We start from the raw sequence: 16,689 nt of genomic DNA, 5'->3' as shown, positions 1-16,689 counted from the left end.
TGACTGGTCCCAGTGCTCAGTGAATCAGAAACTGATTTGCGTTCCATTAGATGATGATGATGATGATTAATAATAATAAAAAACTTTATATAGTGCCTTTAAAGGTGGCTTCTCAAAGCACATTACAGAATGACAGTAAAAAAAAGAAACGCATGATATGCACAATAAGAGTACACAATGAGAGGTGATAGTAGATGGCGGTACTGAATACAGTAGGAGCAGAGGGGTAAAGAACGGAACCAGGTTTGGGGCGTAACAGGAGAAGGCCCTGTCACCCACAGAGTGTAGACGGGCCTGGGGGACAGATAGGGGCCCAGAATTAGAGGAGCGAAGGTTGCGAGGTGGGGAGTAGGGTGATAGTAGCTCAGACAGGTACTGAGGTCCCCAGCCATGCAGAGCCTTATAGGTGAGCATGAGGATTTTGAAGTCAATATGAAACTTGACAGGAAGCCAGTGCAAGGACTCCAGGATAGGAGTAATGTGATCACTGGCGCTAGACCTGGTTGCTGAACTTTGGACATACTGGAGTCTGTTCCTTGTGGATTTAGAAACCCCAGTTAGATTGGAGGAAGAGCCGTGCGTGGTGCATGACGGTGTTACGACATGTCCGCATTTCCTTCTCTCAACAGCAGGAGGCGCCCAAGCCCGTCCAGGGGGCATACCCTTACAAGCACCTCCCTCCGCCCAGCACTGCCCCGTACCCCCTCTCCCCCACCAGCCCCTTGCCCCCCGTCTCGGCTCCTGGCTACGGCCTGGGCCGCGGTCCGCCCCCCGGCAAGGCCCTGCCCTCGTCCCAGACCGGGCCCAACGGGGGGGGGCCCTGCCTGAGCCACCCGCCTCCTTTCAGCCAGACTCAGGGCGACGCCAGCAGCAAGCACCCAGCCTCCTCCCAGCACAGCCGGGGCCTGCGCGACCCCCGCAACCAGGAACCCAGGGCCCCCCCGAGGCACGAGGGAGCGGGCGGCAGCAGCGGCCAGCAGGGTCCACCGCGGGTCCACCGGCCCGGCCTCTCACCAGCAAACATCACCGGCGTGCCTTACAGCCCCCACTACCCTCGCCTGCTGCCACAGCAACCGCCGCCCCAGCAACCGCTGCAGGAGAAGCGGCAGGACGCCCATAGCAACACCAGCGGCGGCAACCGGCCCCATCACGGCAACAGTGTTGCTGGAATACCTCACCGGGGCCTGGACCACACCCACTCCTCCTCCTCTTCCTCCTCCGCCAACGAGGGCTGGAGACCGCAGGGCAGACATGGCAACAGCAAATGCCTGGTAAGAACGATCGTTTTGAGGTGGTGCAGTGCCCACTAAAGATGCTGTACCTCTGCCACGTCTCTCATACGAAACCCATCTGAAATGCTGTCGGCTTTGGCCAAGTGACAACTTGCAATCGCATTGGTGCTGTTTGCACAGCCCCCTTGTCTTTTCAATTGGTTTCCCAGCTCTGGAAGTTTACGTTGGGGGGGAGAACTGGGAGCTGAAATCCCAGCCGGATGACAGCAGCTCTCTTTCAGTCTGTAGTTGTATTTTCAGCGAGCCGCCTGTGACCCACGAGGGGAGTCGTAACCGCGGGGTGTCTCTCTGTTCCCCTGCAGGAGTCGGGGCAGTACCAAGGTCACGGCCTGGAATCTCAGGGTCCGCAGCGGACGTCAGAGGGCCGGGGTCCCCCCCTGGCCGGTCCAGCGCTGCACCAGCAGCACCTCAGCCCCCATCAGGCGCCGCCCCGCGCCCCGGTGATCACCTCCGGCTCCCGTCCCGCCGCGGAGCCCCACCGGGCCGGGCTGTACGGTGGCGGCGGCGGCGCGGGCGCCCGCCCGGCTGTGGCCCCGCCCCCCGGCTCTCCCGCGCCCGGGAGCGGCGGGGCGCTGAGGGCGGCGGGCGGCGGCTGGGCCGAGCCCGGCCCGGCCCAGTCCGCCCCCGCCGGCGCGGGGCTGAAAGGAGGAGGGGAGCGCGGGCCCCTGTACGAGCCGGAGCCCCGCCCCCCTCCGCCGCCGCCCTTCTTCGGCCCCGGCAGCCACCCGGGGCCCCCGGAGCCCCGCTTCAAGAAGAGCGCCCAGAGCATCGAGGAAGCGCTGGACAAGCTGGACGCGGAGCTGGAGGGCCACGTGCTGGCTGAGGACCGGCGCAGGGAGCTGGAGGAGGAGGGGAAGAAGCAGCAGCAGCAGCAGCAGCAGGAGGTGGAGGAGCAGCGGGAGGGAGAGGAGCAGGGGGGCCGGAGAAGGGCCCCGGAGGAGAACGCCATCGAGAGCCTGGAGCGGCTCCTCTCGGGGGAGATGGGCCCCCCAGAGGGGGACAGGCAGCAGCAGCAGCCGGGGCCGGCACTGCCCATCTCTCACCCGCCGCCGGTGCCCTCCTACCCCTGGCTGAGCGGGGGCAGCGGCGCCGGGGCCAGCGCCCCCAGCGGCGGCTCGCCCGTCTCCGAGAGGCCGCGGGGCGCGGAGTTCTCCCAGGAGAGGCCGAGGTGGGGCAGCAGTGTGGACTCTGAACATACCTCAGGGATCGCCTCCCCTCCTGCCCTGCCCCCCTACTGCCCCCCGGCCGACAAGGTGCCCGGCTTACTGATGCAACAGCCCGTCCTAGCCAAAGACGCCGCGAGGGAGCGGGAGAGGAAGGCCAGGGGAGACGCCGGCTCATTCATGGCGCCGGCGCCCGCGGCCCCGCCAGCCCCGCCGCCGCCGGAGCGGGAGAAGCTCTTCCCGGCCTTTCCCCAGGAGGCTCCGGCCCAGAGCGGCCCCGCGCCAGCTCCGAAGTACCCCGGCAGCGACTCGGACAGCCAGGGGGGGGACCCCCAGTTCGAGGAGGAGCCGCTGTCCACCATCCTGCCGGACGGCCTGGCCAACATCATGAAGATGCTGGACGAGTCCATCAAGAAGGAGGAGGAGCTGTACCAGGGCGCCGAGGCCACCAGGGGGCCCTACTCCCCCGCCGCTCCTCTGCGGGGCTGCCTGGGCGCCCCCAGCCTCCTCCCGGCCCCCAAGCCCCACGAGCGCAGCCCCCCTGCGCTGAGGGCGGGCGCGGGCGAGGACTTCGGGGCCGGGGCCGGCGCCGGCGGCGGGAGCCGCCACACCAGCCCCCCCGTGCTGAGCCGGCAGGGCTCCCTGGCGTCCTCCTGCAGCCGCGCGTCCTCGGTGTGCGAGGAGGAGGAGGAGGAGCAGCAGCAGCCGCCGCCGCCACCGCCGCCGCGGGGCGGGACCGGCGGGGGGGCCGGCACCTCGGACTACCGCCACAGCGACCTGGCCAAGCTGTACGGCTTCCCGGAGCTCGCCAGGCCCAGCCCCGGGTCGTCGGCCCAGGAGGAGGAGGAGGAGGACACGGAGGAGGAAGAGGAGGAGGAGGAGCAGTCTCCCTCGCCTCCCAGGCTGCCCCACTTGCAGCAGACTGGCGTGAGCAGCATGTTCAAGCCCCTGGCCTCCATGCTGGAGAGCCAGAAGTACGCCTACCGGGGCGGCCCCTTCGGGAGACCCCCGCCCAATCCCCACGGCGGCGTGAAGTACTCTTCCTCGCTCTCGCTCTCGCTCGGCCCCGAGCTCTCCCGGCAGACCGCCGCCGCCCCTCCGCTACCTACCTCAGCCGGCCCGGCCGCAGCGCCGCCGGGAGAGCCCCAGGCGCCGGAGGAGGGGGCGCCGGAGAGGCGGGGCCCGCGGCCGGACGAGGGGGCGGAGGAGCGGAAGGGCCCCCTGGCCGGCGGCCCGGCGAGAGCCGAGATCCCCCCGTTCGGGATGGACCTGAAGCTGACCACCATCTCCGAGGCCTCGCTGGCCGAGCTGGGCCGCAGCTGCGAGGTGCTGCTGACGCGGCAGCCCATCCCGGCGGGGGGCGCCTGCCGCGTGAAGACGGACAAGGACCGGAAGACGGACCGGGAGCGGGAGCGGGAGAAGAGACAGAGGAGGAAGCAGGAGAAGGGCGGCGGCCATCAGAGGCGGAAGGACAGGAAGGACAGGAAGAAGAAGCACCGCAAGCGGGACGACTTGTCTTCCTCCTCCTCCTCCTCCTCCTCCTCCGCCGCCGCCTCCCCCTCGTCCTCCGCGCACTCGCCCTCCGGCTCGGGCTCCGGCCGGAGGCACGGCAGGGACGGCAAGCCGCACAAGGACAAGAAGAGCCGGCAGGTCCTGGGCAACCTGGACCTGCAGGGCAAGGAGGTGAGAGGACGGGAGAAGATGAAGGAGGAGCAGGGGGGCTCCCCGCGCTCGGACGCCAAGAGGGCCGGGGAGCCCGGCAAGAGGAGGAAGGAGGACGGCGGCGGGTCGGCCGTGGGAGCCGCCGCCGCCGCCGCCGCGGGGGGCACGTCCCCGGGCAGCGCCAAGGCCGGCGCGGGCACCGCCGCGGGGACGGGGACGGGCGCGCTGGGGGCGGCCGACTTCCTGAAGCTCAAGGCGCTGTCGGACGGCCCCCCCAAGGAGCTGAAGATCCGCCTGATCAAGGTGGAGGGGGGCGACCGCGAGACCTTCATCGCCTCCGAGGTGGAGGAGAAGAGGATCCCCCTGTCCGAGGTCACCATCCAGAACAGCGCCGCCGAGGTCGTCCGCGCCTGCAAGTGAGTGTGCGGCCCGGGGGCGGGGCCAGGGGCGGGGGCGGGGTCAGGGGCGGGGGCAGGGCCAGGGGCGGGGCCAGAGGCACTGAGGAGAGGTCTGGGAGACGGGCTAACGGGCATTTCTGGTTCGCTCCTCCCACAGGAACGCTCGCGTGAAGGGAAAGTTTAAGGAATCCTACCTGCTGCCCGCGTTTTCCGTGAAGCCGTCCATAGGAACTGACCTCATTCCCCGGGAGAAACTCAACCCCCCCACGCCCAGCATTTACGTAAGTACCTGCAGTCATCCATAAGTTAGTTCATGTGCGGGACAGACGTGCCGTCGATGGCAAGGATGGGGAATTCAGGGGGAGTGTGAGAGCAGAGGGACAGCAGTGGCTCTAGCAGTGTCTACAGTACAGTCAGGTGTGACAGTGTGTGTGTGCTGGTGAATTCAGGGTGAGTGTGAGAGGAGAGGGACAGCAGTGGCTCTAGCAGTGTCTACAGTACAGTCAGGTGTGACAGTGTGTGTGTGCTGGTGAATTCAGGGGGAGTGTGAGAGGAGAGGGACAGCAGTGGCTCTAGCAGTGTCTACAGTACAATCAGGTGTGACAGTGTGTGTGTGCTGGTGAATTCAGGGGGAGTGTGAGAGGAGAGGGACAGCTATTGCTTGAACGTCTACAATTTCAAGTTCAAAGCACACCAGTTTCTTTTTCCTGAAGCTGTACTGCCCTCTCCTGGTCATCTCCAGAACGACCCCTAGAACAGACCTTAGACACCAGTGATGGAGTTGCAGATGAGCTGGGCTGAGTTTCTTCCAGTGTTGTCCAGATCAGATGATGTCAGGAGAGTCCATTGGTGTTAGTTCTCACTGTATGATGTAGAATGTTCATGGACTTTGTTCTTTATTTCATTCAGTACTGTAAAATGCTCAAATGCTCTGCCTATGGAATATGTTTGGGGAAAATAAGTCCAGGGGGCGTAGATCCTCAGAGCTGTAGGCAGAGCCAGGTTGGGCTTGAGGAACTTGAGGAACAATCCCAGCACACCTCACTCCTGCAGAACGCTGGTGGACTCAGTGGAACAGACAGTTCTGACAAGTGCAGTGGGACTGGGATTTCAGAGCTGTGTGGATGCACAAGCACACCTCTTGGTCCCTGTCAAGCACAGGGTTTTTTTTGGTGGGGGGGGTCCTAATGTTTTGGCCACTGGGTCTGTTGTGTCAACCCTTGCCACGCTTCTCGCAGAGCAGGTCTGATCCCCCTGTCCCGTGCTCCTCGTTGCAGCTGGAGAGCAAGCGGGACGCCTTCTCTCCGGTTCTGCTGCAGTTCTGCACCGACCCCAAGAACCCCATCACTGTGATCCGCGGCCTGGCGGGCTCCCTGCGACTCAGTGAGTACCCCCCGCCCTCGCAGCGTCAACGTCACTGGGACACCGCGCCTGAGGGGGCAGAGGCGCTCGGGAGTGCGTGAGAGAGCCCCGTGTGGCGGGCTGGCCTGGCCAGGCACCGCAATAGCAGCTGACCGGCCACCAGAGGGCGCCAGAACGCCCAGTTAATCCTGCACATGGACTCGGTTCATTACTGGATTATTGGTGAAGGGGGGAAAATGTACATTCCTGCGGGGCTTAAGCTGATGGACTGGAGACTTTAAAAAGGACGGTGGCTTTGGTTTTGGGATTTGTGTTAACAGTAACAGGAAGGAGAAGGCCTGCAATAAAGCCCCCAGCGCCCATTTTGATGTCCATCGGGAGTTTTCATGTGCGGATTCCTGGGGTTGCCCCAGCTGAGGTCGGGGTACCTTAATCGGCTCAGACGGGAGTCCCTCCGTTTCCTCTTTTCCTCACCGCGGGCCTTCCTCCCTATCCGCAGACCTGGGCCTGTTCTCCACCAAGTCCCTGGTGGAGGCCAACGGCGATCACTCAGTGGAGGTCAGGACGCAGGTGCAGCAGCCCTCCGACGAGAACTGGGACCCCAGTGGCTCCACGCAGACCTGGCCCTGCGAGAGCAGCCGGTCGCACACCACCATCGCCAAGTACGCCCAGTACCAGGCGTCCTCCTTCCAGGAGAGCCTACAGGTGAGAGCCGCTCCATACCATCATCTCCCAGTACTCCCAGTATGCCCAGTACCAGGCGTCCTCCTTCGGGGAGAGCCTGCAGGTGAGAGCCGCTCCATACTATCATCTCCCAGTACTCCCAGTATGCCCAGTACCAGGCGTCCTCCTTCCAGGAGAGCCTGCAGGTGAGAGCCGCTCCATCATCTCCCAGTACTCCCAGTACGCCCAGTACCAGGTGTCCTCCTTCCAGGAGAGCCTGCATGTGAGGCCCACTCGTACACCACCATCACCCAGTACTCCTGGTACTCCCAGTATGCCCAGTACCCCAGAAGAATATGCAGATAAGAGCCGGGCCTCATGTCTCTTCCAGGTGGAACCTGGCACAGAGGTTCGAGAGAAATTTGGAGGAGTGGCTCGTAGTTTTTAAGGCGTGTATTTATTAAATCAGTCTATTCAAGCCAAACTTCACCAGAATGTAATACATTTACCAGTAAGGAAGTGCGGTTTTGGGAGCAAGCTGGCTCACCTCATCCTGACCTGTGTGTGCTTTGTGTTTCTAGGAGGAGAAAGGCAGTGAAGAGGAGGATGAGGATGATGAGGAGCCTGTCAGTGCCCCAGAGCCCACATCCAACAGGTACACCTCCAATTCCTGAGGACTTTACTAAGTGCTGTATTACTGTATGAACCACTCTCTCAGTGTGGTGTTTTAAGCTACTGGAGTGTCCAGGCAGTGTGTCTGTATTAACCCCTCTCTCTCTCAGTGCAGTGTTAATGTACTGTAGTGTCCAGTGTGTCTGTATTAACCCTTCTCTCTCAGTGCAGTGTTAATGGACTGTAGTGTCCAGTGTGTCTGTATTAACCCCTCTCTCCCAGTGCAGTGTTAATGGACTGTAGTGTCCAGTGTGTCTGTATTAACCCCTCTCTCCCAGTGCAGTGTTAATGGACTGTAGTGTCCAGTGTGTCTGTATTAACCCCTCTCTCTCAGTGCAGTGTTAATGGACTGTAGTGTCCAGTGTGTCTGTATTAACTCCTCTCTCTCAGGGCAGTGTTAATGGACTGTAGTGTCCAGTGTGTCTGTATTAACCCCTCTCTCTCAGTGCAGTGTTAATGGATTGTAGTGTCCAGTGTGTCTGTATTAACTCCTCTCTCTCAGGGCAGTGTTAATGGACTGTAGTGTCCAGTGTGTCTGTATTAACCCCTCTCTCTCAGTGCAGTGTTAATGGACTGTAGTGTCCAGTGTGTCTGTATTAACTCCTCTCTCTCAGGGCAGTGTTAATGGACTGTAGTGTCCAGTGTATCTGTTTTAACCCCTCTCTCTCTCAGTGCAGTGTTAATGGACTGTAGTGTCCAGTGTGTCTGTATTAACCCCCCTCTCTGTAACCACAGTAACTCGGATCAGAAGCCCGTGGGCAAGATAATAAAGTTTGGCACGAACATTGACCTCTCTGACGCGAAAAGGTGAGTGCAGACTTTGTGAAAGACAGCCCAGCCTTGTACAGGTATTGTTTTCTAACAAGAGACAGGGGGAACTCTCACTTGCTGAGGAGCTGAAGAAGGACAGTCATGAACTGGCAGGTCCCTGTTGTCCAGCAGCTGGGAGCGAATGTTACAGCTTTAAATCTGGATCCGGCAGATTTCTGCAGGAGATCCCCTGTCTGCCGGCCTCATCCGGCCTTCGCTATAAAACGCCCTGCTCAGTTTACCAGACCTTTCATTCACTCCTCACCTGGCTGTTCAGAATTAGGGGAAGTGCAAGTGTTCTGTTTTTTTTTTTCCTCCCGCTGTGGGGTGAGGTAACTTCTGGAAAGCCGAAGGCTCTGCGCTCAGAGAGCCTTTCCTAACGGGGGAAGTGCATCTCTTCCCGTCTTCTAGAACTTTCTCTCCCGCTGGCCGCGGTGGGACGTTGTCGCCATCTGCTGGCCAGCGCTGTGTATTGCAGCTTCATGTGAAGTGGCACAACGCCAGGAAGAGGCATCTTTTTTCTGCTTCTCTGTGCAGACAAACTAACCCAGCGCTAGTGTACTCTGCTGGCTGCTGGGTGGTGGTGAACGCAGTATTTAGAAGGAAACAGGCCACTCATCCTGTGCTGTGCTGTCGTACCTGTGCCCTCGCCCCCCGTGTCCTCCTCTGCTGACTGCGATGCTCGCTCTGCGCAGGTGGAAACCGCAGCTGCAGGAGCTGCTGAAGCTGCCGGCTTTCATGCGCGTCTCGTCCAGCGGGAACATGCTGAGCCACGTGGGACACACCATCCTGGGCATGAACACCGTGCAGCTCTACATGAAGGTGCCCGGCAGCCGCACGCCAGGTACACCACGCCGCACGCACTGCACCACACCACATGACGCCACATCGGTTCACACCAGATCAAACCACACCACATGACGCCACATCGGTTCACACCGGATCGAACCACATCACATGACGCCACATCGGTTCACACCAGATCAAACCACACCACATGACGCCACATCGGTTCACCCCAGCTCAAACCACACCACATGACGCCACATCGGTTCACACCAGATCAAACCACACCACATGACGCCACATCGGTTCACGCCAGATCAAACCACACCACATGACGCCACATCGGTTCACGCCAGATCAAACCACACCACATGACGCCACATCGGTTCACGCCAGATCAAGCCACACCACATGACGCCACATCGGTTCACGCCAGATCAAGCCACACCACATGACGCCACATCGGTTCACGCCAGATCAAGCCACACCACATGACGCCACATCGGTTCACGCCAGATCAAGCCACACCACATGACGCCACATCGGTTCACGCCAGATCAAGCCACACCACATGACGCCACATCGGTTCACGCCAGATCAAGCCACACCACATGACGCCACATCGGTTCACGCCAGATCAAGCCACACCACATGACGCCACATCGGTTCACGCCAGATCAAACCACACCACATGACGCCACATCGGTTCACGCCAGATCAAACCACACCACATGACACCACATCGGTTCACCCCAGCTCAAACCACACCACATGACGCCACATCGGTTCACGCCGGATCGAACCACACCACATGACGCCACATCGGTTCACGCCAGATCGAACCACACCACATGACGCCACATCGGTTCACGCCAGATCAAGCCACACCACATGACGCCACATCGCTTCACGCCAGATCAAGCCACACCACATGACGCCACATCGGTTCACGCCAGATCAAACCACACCACATGACGCCACATCGGTTCACGCCAGATCAAACCACACCACATGACGCCACATCGGTTCACCCCAGATCAAACCACACCACATGACGCCACATCGGTTCACACCAGCTCAAACCACACCACATGACGCCACATCGGTTCACACCAGATCGAACCACACCACATGACGCCACATCGGTTCACACCAGATCGAACCACACCACATGACGCCACATCGGTTCACACCAGATTGAACCACACCACATGACGCCACATCGGTTCACACCAGATCGAGCCACACCACATGACGCCACATCGGTTCACACCAGATCGAGCCACACCACATGACGCCACATCGGTTCACACCAGATCGAGCCACACCACATGACGCCACATCGGTTCACGCCGGATCGAGCCACACCACATGACGCCACATCGGTTCACGCCGGATCGAACCACACCACATGACGCCACATCGGTTCACGCCGGATCGAACCACACCACATGACGCCACACCGGTTCACGCTGGATCGAACCACACCACATGACGCCACATCGGTTCACGCCGGATCGAACCACACCACATGACGCCACACCACATCATGCTACACAAGATCTGCTCCAGAATTCATGCGTTTCCCCTCTTCGCCTGGTGGGTTACACGCAGGCGGTTCTGAAGGAGGGTTCACACCTGACAGACCAGGACCTTCACATCTCAATGGGGCGCAGAGCCTCATGTCAGGGTCTTATAAACTAGGGGTTCCCCACACCGGCTGGTTTCCACCGCAGCTGAGCTCTCAACCCAAGCTGGATGACTCGCACGTTTATTTCCTCCTGAAAGGCTGGAGTTTTTGATTCAAGAAACAGAAGAAACACAGTGGTTAACAGGCAACCTCCTGCATATGTAGGAAGTAAAAAAGGGCGAAAGAACCCAAACGAAACCTGTTCGTTGATCAGTTGATGGCTCCGGTGTTTAAGTGTGCGCTGAGCCCCGAGACTGGGAACCCCTCTGTGTGCCCACATATACTTGTATCTATTAAACGATTAGCCTAATTATCTTCTTCATTGCACATTTTGAAGCTCTTTTACTATTGATATATCAAAACCTCCATGAAATGTACAGTTGCCTATAAACATCTTGGAGCCTGGTGGGCACTGACCCTGGGATGCAGTTCATCAGAGTAAGCGAGACCCCCGTGAAGGTGGCCCGGGCGGCGTGCCGCGCCTGGGCACGCACGAGGACGTAGCTCCTGACCGTCTGACCGCCTCGCTGTCCTCCGCAGGTCACCAGGAGAACAACAACTTCTGCTCGGTGAACATCAACATCGGCCCGGGCGACTGTGAGTGGTTTGCGGTGCACGAAAGCTACTGGGAGGCCATCAGCGACTTCTGCGAGAAGTGAGTCCTCCAGCCGGCCACCCCGCCCCCGCGCCCGGGAGGTCACAAAACCCGACCGGGCGCTCGGTCCAGACACCTGCCACCCTCTGTGTAAAGACGTGTGTCCTGCGTCCTAGTTTCACTCTCGATGCTGAGGGTGGGCACTAGCATAGCTTTGTCAGTGGCCTGTCTGGATTTTAAAATCTTCAAGTCAAGTCCACCTCATTGTCTCCTCACTTTCTTTGCACCAGGAGGAATCGACGTCTTTTATCCCAACCTGCCAACTTGAGCACTCAATTAGCCCAATTATCTTCCTAGTTGCTCATTTTTTAAGCTCTTATACTATTAAAACATCTTAAACCCTCCATGAATGGTACAGTTGCCTGTAAACACCTCGTATCCTGGTGGGCACTGATCCAGGTATGCAGTTAATTAGGTTAAACAAGGCACCAGGCCCTCATGTAACTGGGTTTAAGACAGACCTGCTTCAGACCTCTCGGCATGGGATGTCCCTTCAGGCCTGTTAAAACACATTGTCATGCATTTTTGCATTGGTTCCAGAGCAGCAGGGTCCAGAACTTCCCATAATCGCTTCACAATATTGTCATTTAGGCCTTGCAGGTACACTGTGCAATTTAAACTCCCTTCATTTCAATTCAGAGACTGGCACATGTGCAGAAATCTTTTCCATAGCACCTCCTTCTAGATCAGGCCCTCCAGTCCTGCCTGTGGGCTCAGCCTGTGGCAGTGGTAGTGCTGAGTAACAGCCAAGCAGCCCTGTGGTCCATCCGATGGGACTGACTCCTGTCTCCCTCCTACCCTCAGGCACGGGGTGGACTACTTGACGGGTTCGTGGTGGCCGGTCTTAGAGGACCTGTACCAGGCCAACATCCCGGTGTACAGGTTCATCCAGCGGCCCGGTGACCTGGTGTGGATCAACGCTGGGACGGTGCACTGGGTGCAGGCGGTGGGCTGGTGCAACAACATCGCTTGGAACGTGGGACCGCTCAATGGTGAGTCTGCCTTTGTGTTTTCACTCACTACAGAGCCTGTGATTCCTCAATCCTCTGCGCTGAGCAGGGAACCAGCTTCTCACCACAGGGCCTGTGATTCCTCAATCCTCTGCGCTGAGCAGGGAACCAGTTTCTGTTTCCAGTGACAGAGTCCCATTTCTCCCAGCGTGTTACTTAATGTTGCTGCAACTAAGCACTCTGTACTGCTCTGCTTCCGAGTTAATAATGGTCTGATTTTTATTTGTAATATACAAATTTACACCAATAAGCGCTATCTACCAAACTTCAGAACAGGGCGTGGAGAAGGACAACAGTTCAGGAGGGTTCTCTGGTGAAGTCTCTTGTTGCTCACTGCAGTTGTGCCCCTGTCCTTCCAGCCTATCAGTACCAACTGGCCCTGGAGCGCTACGAGTGGAACGAGGTCAAGAAAGTCAAGTCCATCGTCCCCATGATCCACGTGTCCTGGAACATCGCGCGCACTGTCAAGGTGACTGACCCGGACATCTACAAGATGATCAAGTAAGTAAGGGTGGCTGTCAGGGGTGTTTTGAAACAGAGACAAGGTGCTGTCAGGGGAGTGGGGACAGAGAGAGACTGGGAGCAGTCAGGGGAGTGAGGACAGAGAGAGACTGGGGGCTGTCAGGCGAGTGGGGACAGAGAGAGACAGGGGGCTGTCAGGCGAGTGGGGACAGAGAGAGACAGGGGGCTGTCAGGCGAGTGGGGACAGAGAGAGACAGGGGGCTGTCAGGGGAGTGGGGACAGAGAGAGACTGGGGGCTGTCAGGGGAGTGGGGACAGAGAGAGACAGCGGGCTGTCAGGGGAGTGGGGACAGAGAGAGACAGGGGGCTGTCAGGCGAGTGGGGACAGAGAGAGACTGGGGGCTGTCAGGGGAGTGGGGACAGAGAGAGACAGGGAGCAGTCAGGCGAGTGGGGACAGAGAGAGACTGGGGGCTGTCAGGGGAGTGGGGACAGAGAGAAAGAGACAGGAGGACAGCTGGAAAGTGATTGGAGCAAGAGAGTGCTGGCCAGGGCGGGTGAAAATCGGAAAGCCATGTAAAACATCTGTGTGCCCCCTCCTCTCTCCAGGCACTGCCTGTTGCAATCAATGAAGCACTCCCAGATCCTGCGGGACCAGCTGGTAGTGACCGGGAAGAAGATCTCGTATCAGAGCCGCGTGAAGGACGAGCCAGCCTACTACTGCAACGAGTGTGATGTGAGTGTCTCAGACTCCCAGTGTGAACACCCATACACGCGCGCGCACACCCATACACGCGCGCGCACAACCCCTCCGCTCCCTCCGCTCTTCTCCAGGCGCTGCGCTGATCTCTTCCCTGTGGCTCCTATTCCATGTGCGCCAGATCCCCCCCCTCGGTTTCACACACAGCCAGCGGGCCCGTGCTGCTGCCCAGGGAGCAGAGCTGTGCCGAGTTCGAAGTACATCCTGTTGCTGCGGCGCGGGGGCTGTCGGAGGTCAGCCTGGGCGGGCGCAGACACGGACGCCGAGCTCGAGAGCTCGGGGCTTCCTGACAAACACGGCAGGCCGGCGGCTGACCTCTCTCTCTCTCTCCCCCCCCCGGGCCAGGTGGAGGTGTACAATATCCTGTTTGTGACCAGCGAGAACGGCAGCCGGAAGACCTACGTCGTGCACTGCGAGGACTGCGCCCGCCAGCGCAGCACCAACCTCAACAACGTGGTGGTCCTGGAGCAGTACAAGATGGAGGAGCTGATGAGCGTCTACGACAGCTTCACTCTGGTGAGGCCCTGCGGGGGACATCCGCCTCGAACCCCGGGATAGTTTGGCCTGCAACACCTCCCGGTTCGGTCCCGGGGCCTGGGGACGGTGTGGCAGACAAGCACCGGAGCTCTTTGACAATGACCTGGATTTTAAAGAAGCAGATTCAAGTGACAGGACAGAGATACAAACAATTGTACAATTCACCGTACAATTCATCTTAAAGCGTCATGGTTGGCGTTCGTGATATAATAATTTAATAAACTGATCAATTTAGAAGTTTTTAAAATTCTGCTGGATATGAGGGTTCATTAACTGACCCATCTGAGATTACAGTTGATTTTGGTACAGCCATGTAGGAGATTTAATGATTTGTCCTAAGATACTAAACATTACATTTACGAGTTTGGCGATCTGTACAGAAAAAAATACTCCTCACAAATGAAAACCATAAAGCCCTTTGTACTGTATAATAATCACGCCATAGTTACAGTTTAGAGGATAGGCAAATGAAAACCATAAAGCTTGATAAGAATCAAACCATAGTTACAGTTTAGAGGATAGGCACAGAAAATCTCTTGGACAGTAGTTCATGCTCGTTCATGCTCATCGCCCTGTCTGTCCTGGTAGAGGAGTTAGCCAGGCTGGCGCAGGTCTGGGAGGGGGGAGGTCCTATCGGGATAGCCTCTGCTCGCTGGCTACTGTAGCGAAAAAGCTGCGAAAAACGGGGACAAAAACCGCGGCTTCGCTCCAGGACGAACACGCAGCTTTCCGTGAGAGCGGACTCTCGGAACGGATAATTTGGCGTGTAATTAACCTCACAATAACTGGGTCTCCGAAAAGTACCAGGATTGTGCTGGCAAAGCAAATACTCTGTGCTGATCGTGAGGCTCTCTTCCGTTCCCTCTGACCCCTTTTCCTCTCTCTCTCTCTTGCAGGCACTGATGCCCAGCTCACGATAGGAAGTCTCTTCTGTGTCCATAGCCATAACCAAAACATGGCTCCTGCTCGCCAGGAGAAAACATTTTCTTAATTTATTATTTTTTGGGGGAGGGGTATAATTTTTTGGGTTGTTTTTTTTTGTATTTTGTATTACAACTACTGCTAATACTTGCCGAACAGCCAATCAAACCGTTTACTCCAGTGTTGTTTACAAAGCCGCATCAGCCAATAAACGCCCTTTTGCTCGTTTTGGCCCCGCCCGCCGACTGTGGATTCGTTTCCTCTACAGCCTGATCGGGGGGGGGCGTATCGGGAAGGAGGGGCCTGTCGACACGCCTCCTGGGTGACTGTGGAGTGGCTCTCTGTAATGGCCTGGTCAGAGAGGCGTGTCTGGGACGTGGCCAGTGGACAGAACCTTCCTCTGTGTGACTGTGGATTGGGTTTCTGGTTTCCGTAGAGACCCCCAGAGAAGCCTGCCTGGGGACTGGCCAGTGAGCACGCCTCCCTCTGTGACTGCGGGTTGGTTGCCGTAGAGACGGGTCAGGGGGTGTGTCCGGGGGAGGGGCCTGTGGGACACGCCTCTCTGTGTAAACGACGAGGAACGCTTGTGGTCAGAAAGGTGCTGAGGGCTGTTTCTCTTTCCCGTGTTGCTCTGTTCTGTTTTAAGATCCCAGAAATTTGTAAATGCTGTTTTTTTTCCTCTCTCTAGATTTTGTTTTGTTTTCTGTTCAAGTGTTGTTTTTTTTTATTTATTTTGTATCTGAAGAATAGAACAGCCTAGTTATATACCACATTGGCCTTGGGACTTGTATTTACATAAAAAGTAAAAAAAAAAGAATAATAATAGAGATATGAGAACATTTTTCTAAAGCATTAATAATTAAAAAAGACATACAATTGTTTGGAATGCTTAAAAACATACGGGTTGTAGAAATCTTTTTTTTTGTCTTAGAGAATCTTGTATATGTGTTGTAAAGACGTGATGTTGGCATAATAGGATCTGATTTCCTGTTTTTAAATATTGAATTGTCCTGGTATCACCCTATTAGCTATCACACTGGGTCTTTTTTCACCTTTGTTGTGATCATATATATTATTTTTTAGTGAAAAATCATTTTACCTCCTCGATTTTGTTGGGACTGTTGAATTGTGTTTCTTTTTTTTGGTTTTGTTTTTCTGGATTCAAGATTTTAATGTAAATTGTTTTGTTTTATTTATATATTGTTTTTTTCTTCTTCTATTTATTGGATATGGATGGTTCTCCCATTGTTTTGTTTTTAATAGGGATGTCAGAAATTTGAAAGGTCTTTTCTATTGTTATTATAATAATTCTTATTAACCTGTAATATTTGATGAATGGGTGCTCGGAGAGGATTGTTCTTACTGGTGCTCCACCTCTCCTTCTGTCCCCCAGTATATAGAAATTATATATATATAAAACTTTACCTTCCCTGTTGTTAAATAGACCCCAGGGCCCCATAGAACTCATTTGATGGAATGCTGTCTTTGTATTTCAAAAATTATTATTTTTTATTTTCTAGGGCATTTTGCTAAGATGACTAAGTGATATGAACTGTTTTTCAGAAGCTAATGAATTTCGATGGGCTGCAGTTGTTGGACATGAGATCCTTTTTCCTTCTCTGTCTGTCTCCTGGTTTCCTTTTGGCAGGAGTTTTATTTTTCCTTTTGCAAATACACATCTTTTTATCCTCCATCGGCATCTATTTGAAACTGCACTGTTATCAAAAAAAAATGTTCACACGGAAAAGCTGAGCCAGATTTCTCTTACACTTGTGAATTTGTGTGACTATTATTATTACTACTATTATTATTCTAAATAATAAAAACTTTTGATAAACATTTGACTGAA

The 16,689-nt window shown here is 56.5% G+C and overlaps 1 protein-coding gene across 10 annotated transcripts in view; it reads left to right on the top strand.

Moving 5' to 3' along the window:
• Window positions 1-16,689, top strand: part of kdm6ba (lysine (K)-specific demethylase 6B, a) — a 119,717-nt gene extending 103,028 nt beyond the window's left edge. For 9 of the 10 annotated variants that reach the window (XM_088628267.1, XM_088628263.1, XM_088628264.1 and 6 more), the window contains 14 exons: window positions 630-1,271; window positions 1,595-4,533; window positions 4,673-4,796; window positions 5,793-5,898; window positions 6,377-6,582; window positions 7,122-7,195; window positions 7,948-8,019; window positions 8,718-8,866; window positions 11,039-11,153; window positions 11,958-12,145; window positions 12,523-12,664; window positions 13,232-13,358; window positions 13,728-13,898; window positions 14,816-16,689. In XM_088628267.1, the coding sequence (XP_088484393.1) occupies window positions 630-1,271; window positions 1,595-4,533; window positions 4,673-4,796; window positions 5,793-5,898; window positions 6,377-6,582; window positions 7,122-7,195; window positions 7,948-8,019; window positions 8,718-8,866; window positions 11,039-11,153; window positions 11,958-12,145; window positions 12,523-12,664; window positions 13,232-13,358; window positions 13,728-13,898; window positions 14,816-14,839 (5,079 nt within the window). In that variant the 3' untranslated portion in view covers window positions 14,840-16,689. The remainder of the gene's footprint in view (window positions 1-629; window positions 1,272-1,594; window positions 4,534-4,672; window positions 4,797-5,792; window positions 5,899-6,376; window positions 6,583-7,121; window positions 7,196-7,947; window positions 8,020-8,717; window positions 8,867-11,038; window positions 11,154-11,957; window positions 12,146-12,522; window positions 12,665-13,231; window positions 13,359-13,727; window positions 13,899-14,815) is intronic. The other variant, XM_088628273.1, reaches the window with a different exon arrangement.

This window comes from Lepisosteus platostomus, chromosome 4, assembly GCF_059453375.1.
Source record: "Lepisosteus platostomus isolate fLepPlt1 chromosome 4, fLepPlt1.hap1, whole genome shotgun sequence".
Lineage (NCBI taxonomy): Eukaryota > Metazoa > Chordata > Actinopteri > Semionotiformes > Lepisosteidae > Lepisosteus > Lepisosteus platostomus.
This window is presented reverse-complemented; position numbering and strand designations above follow the sequence as displayed.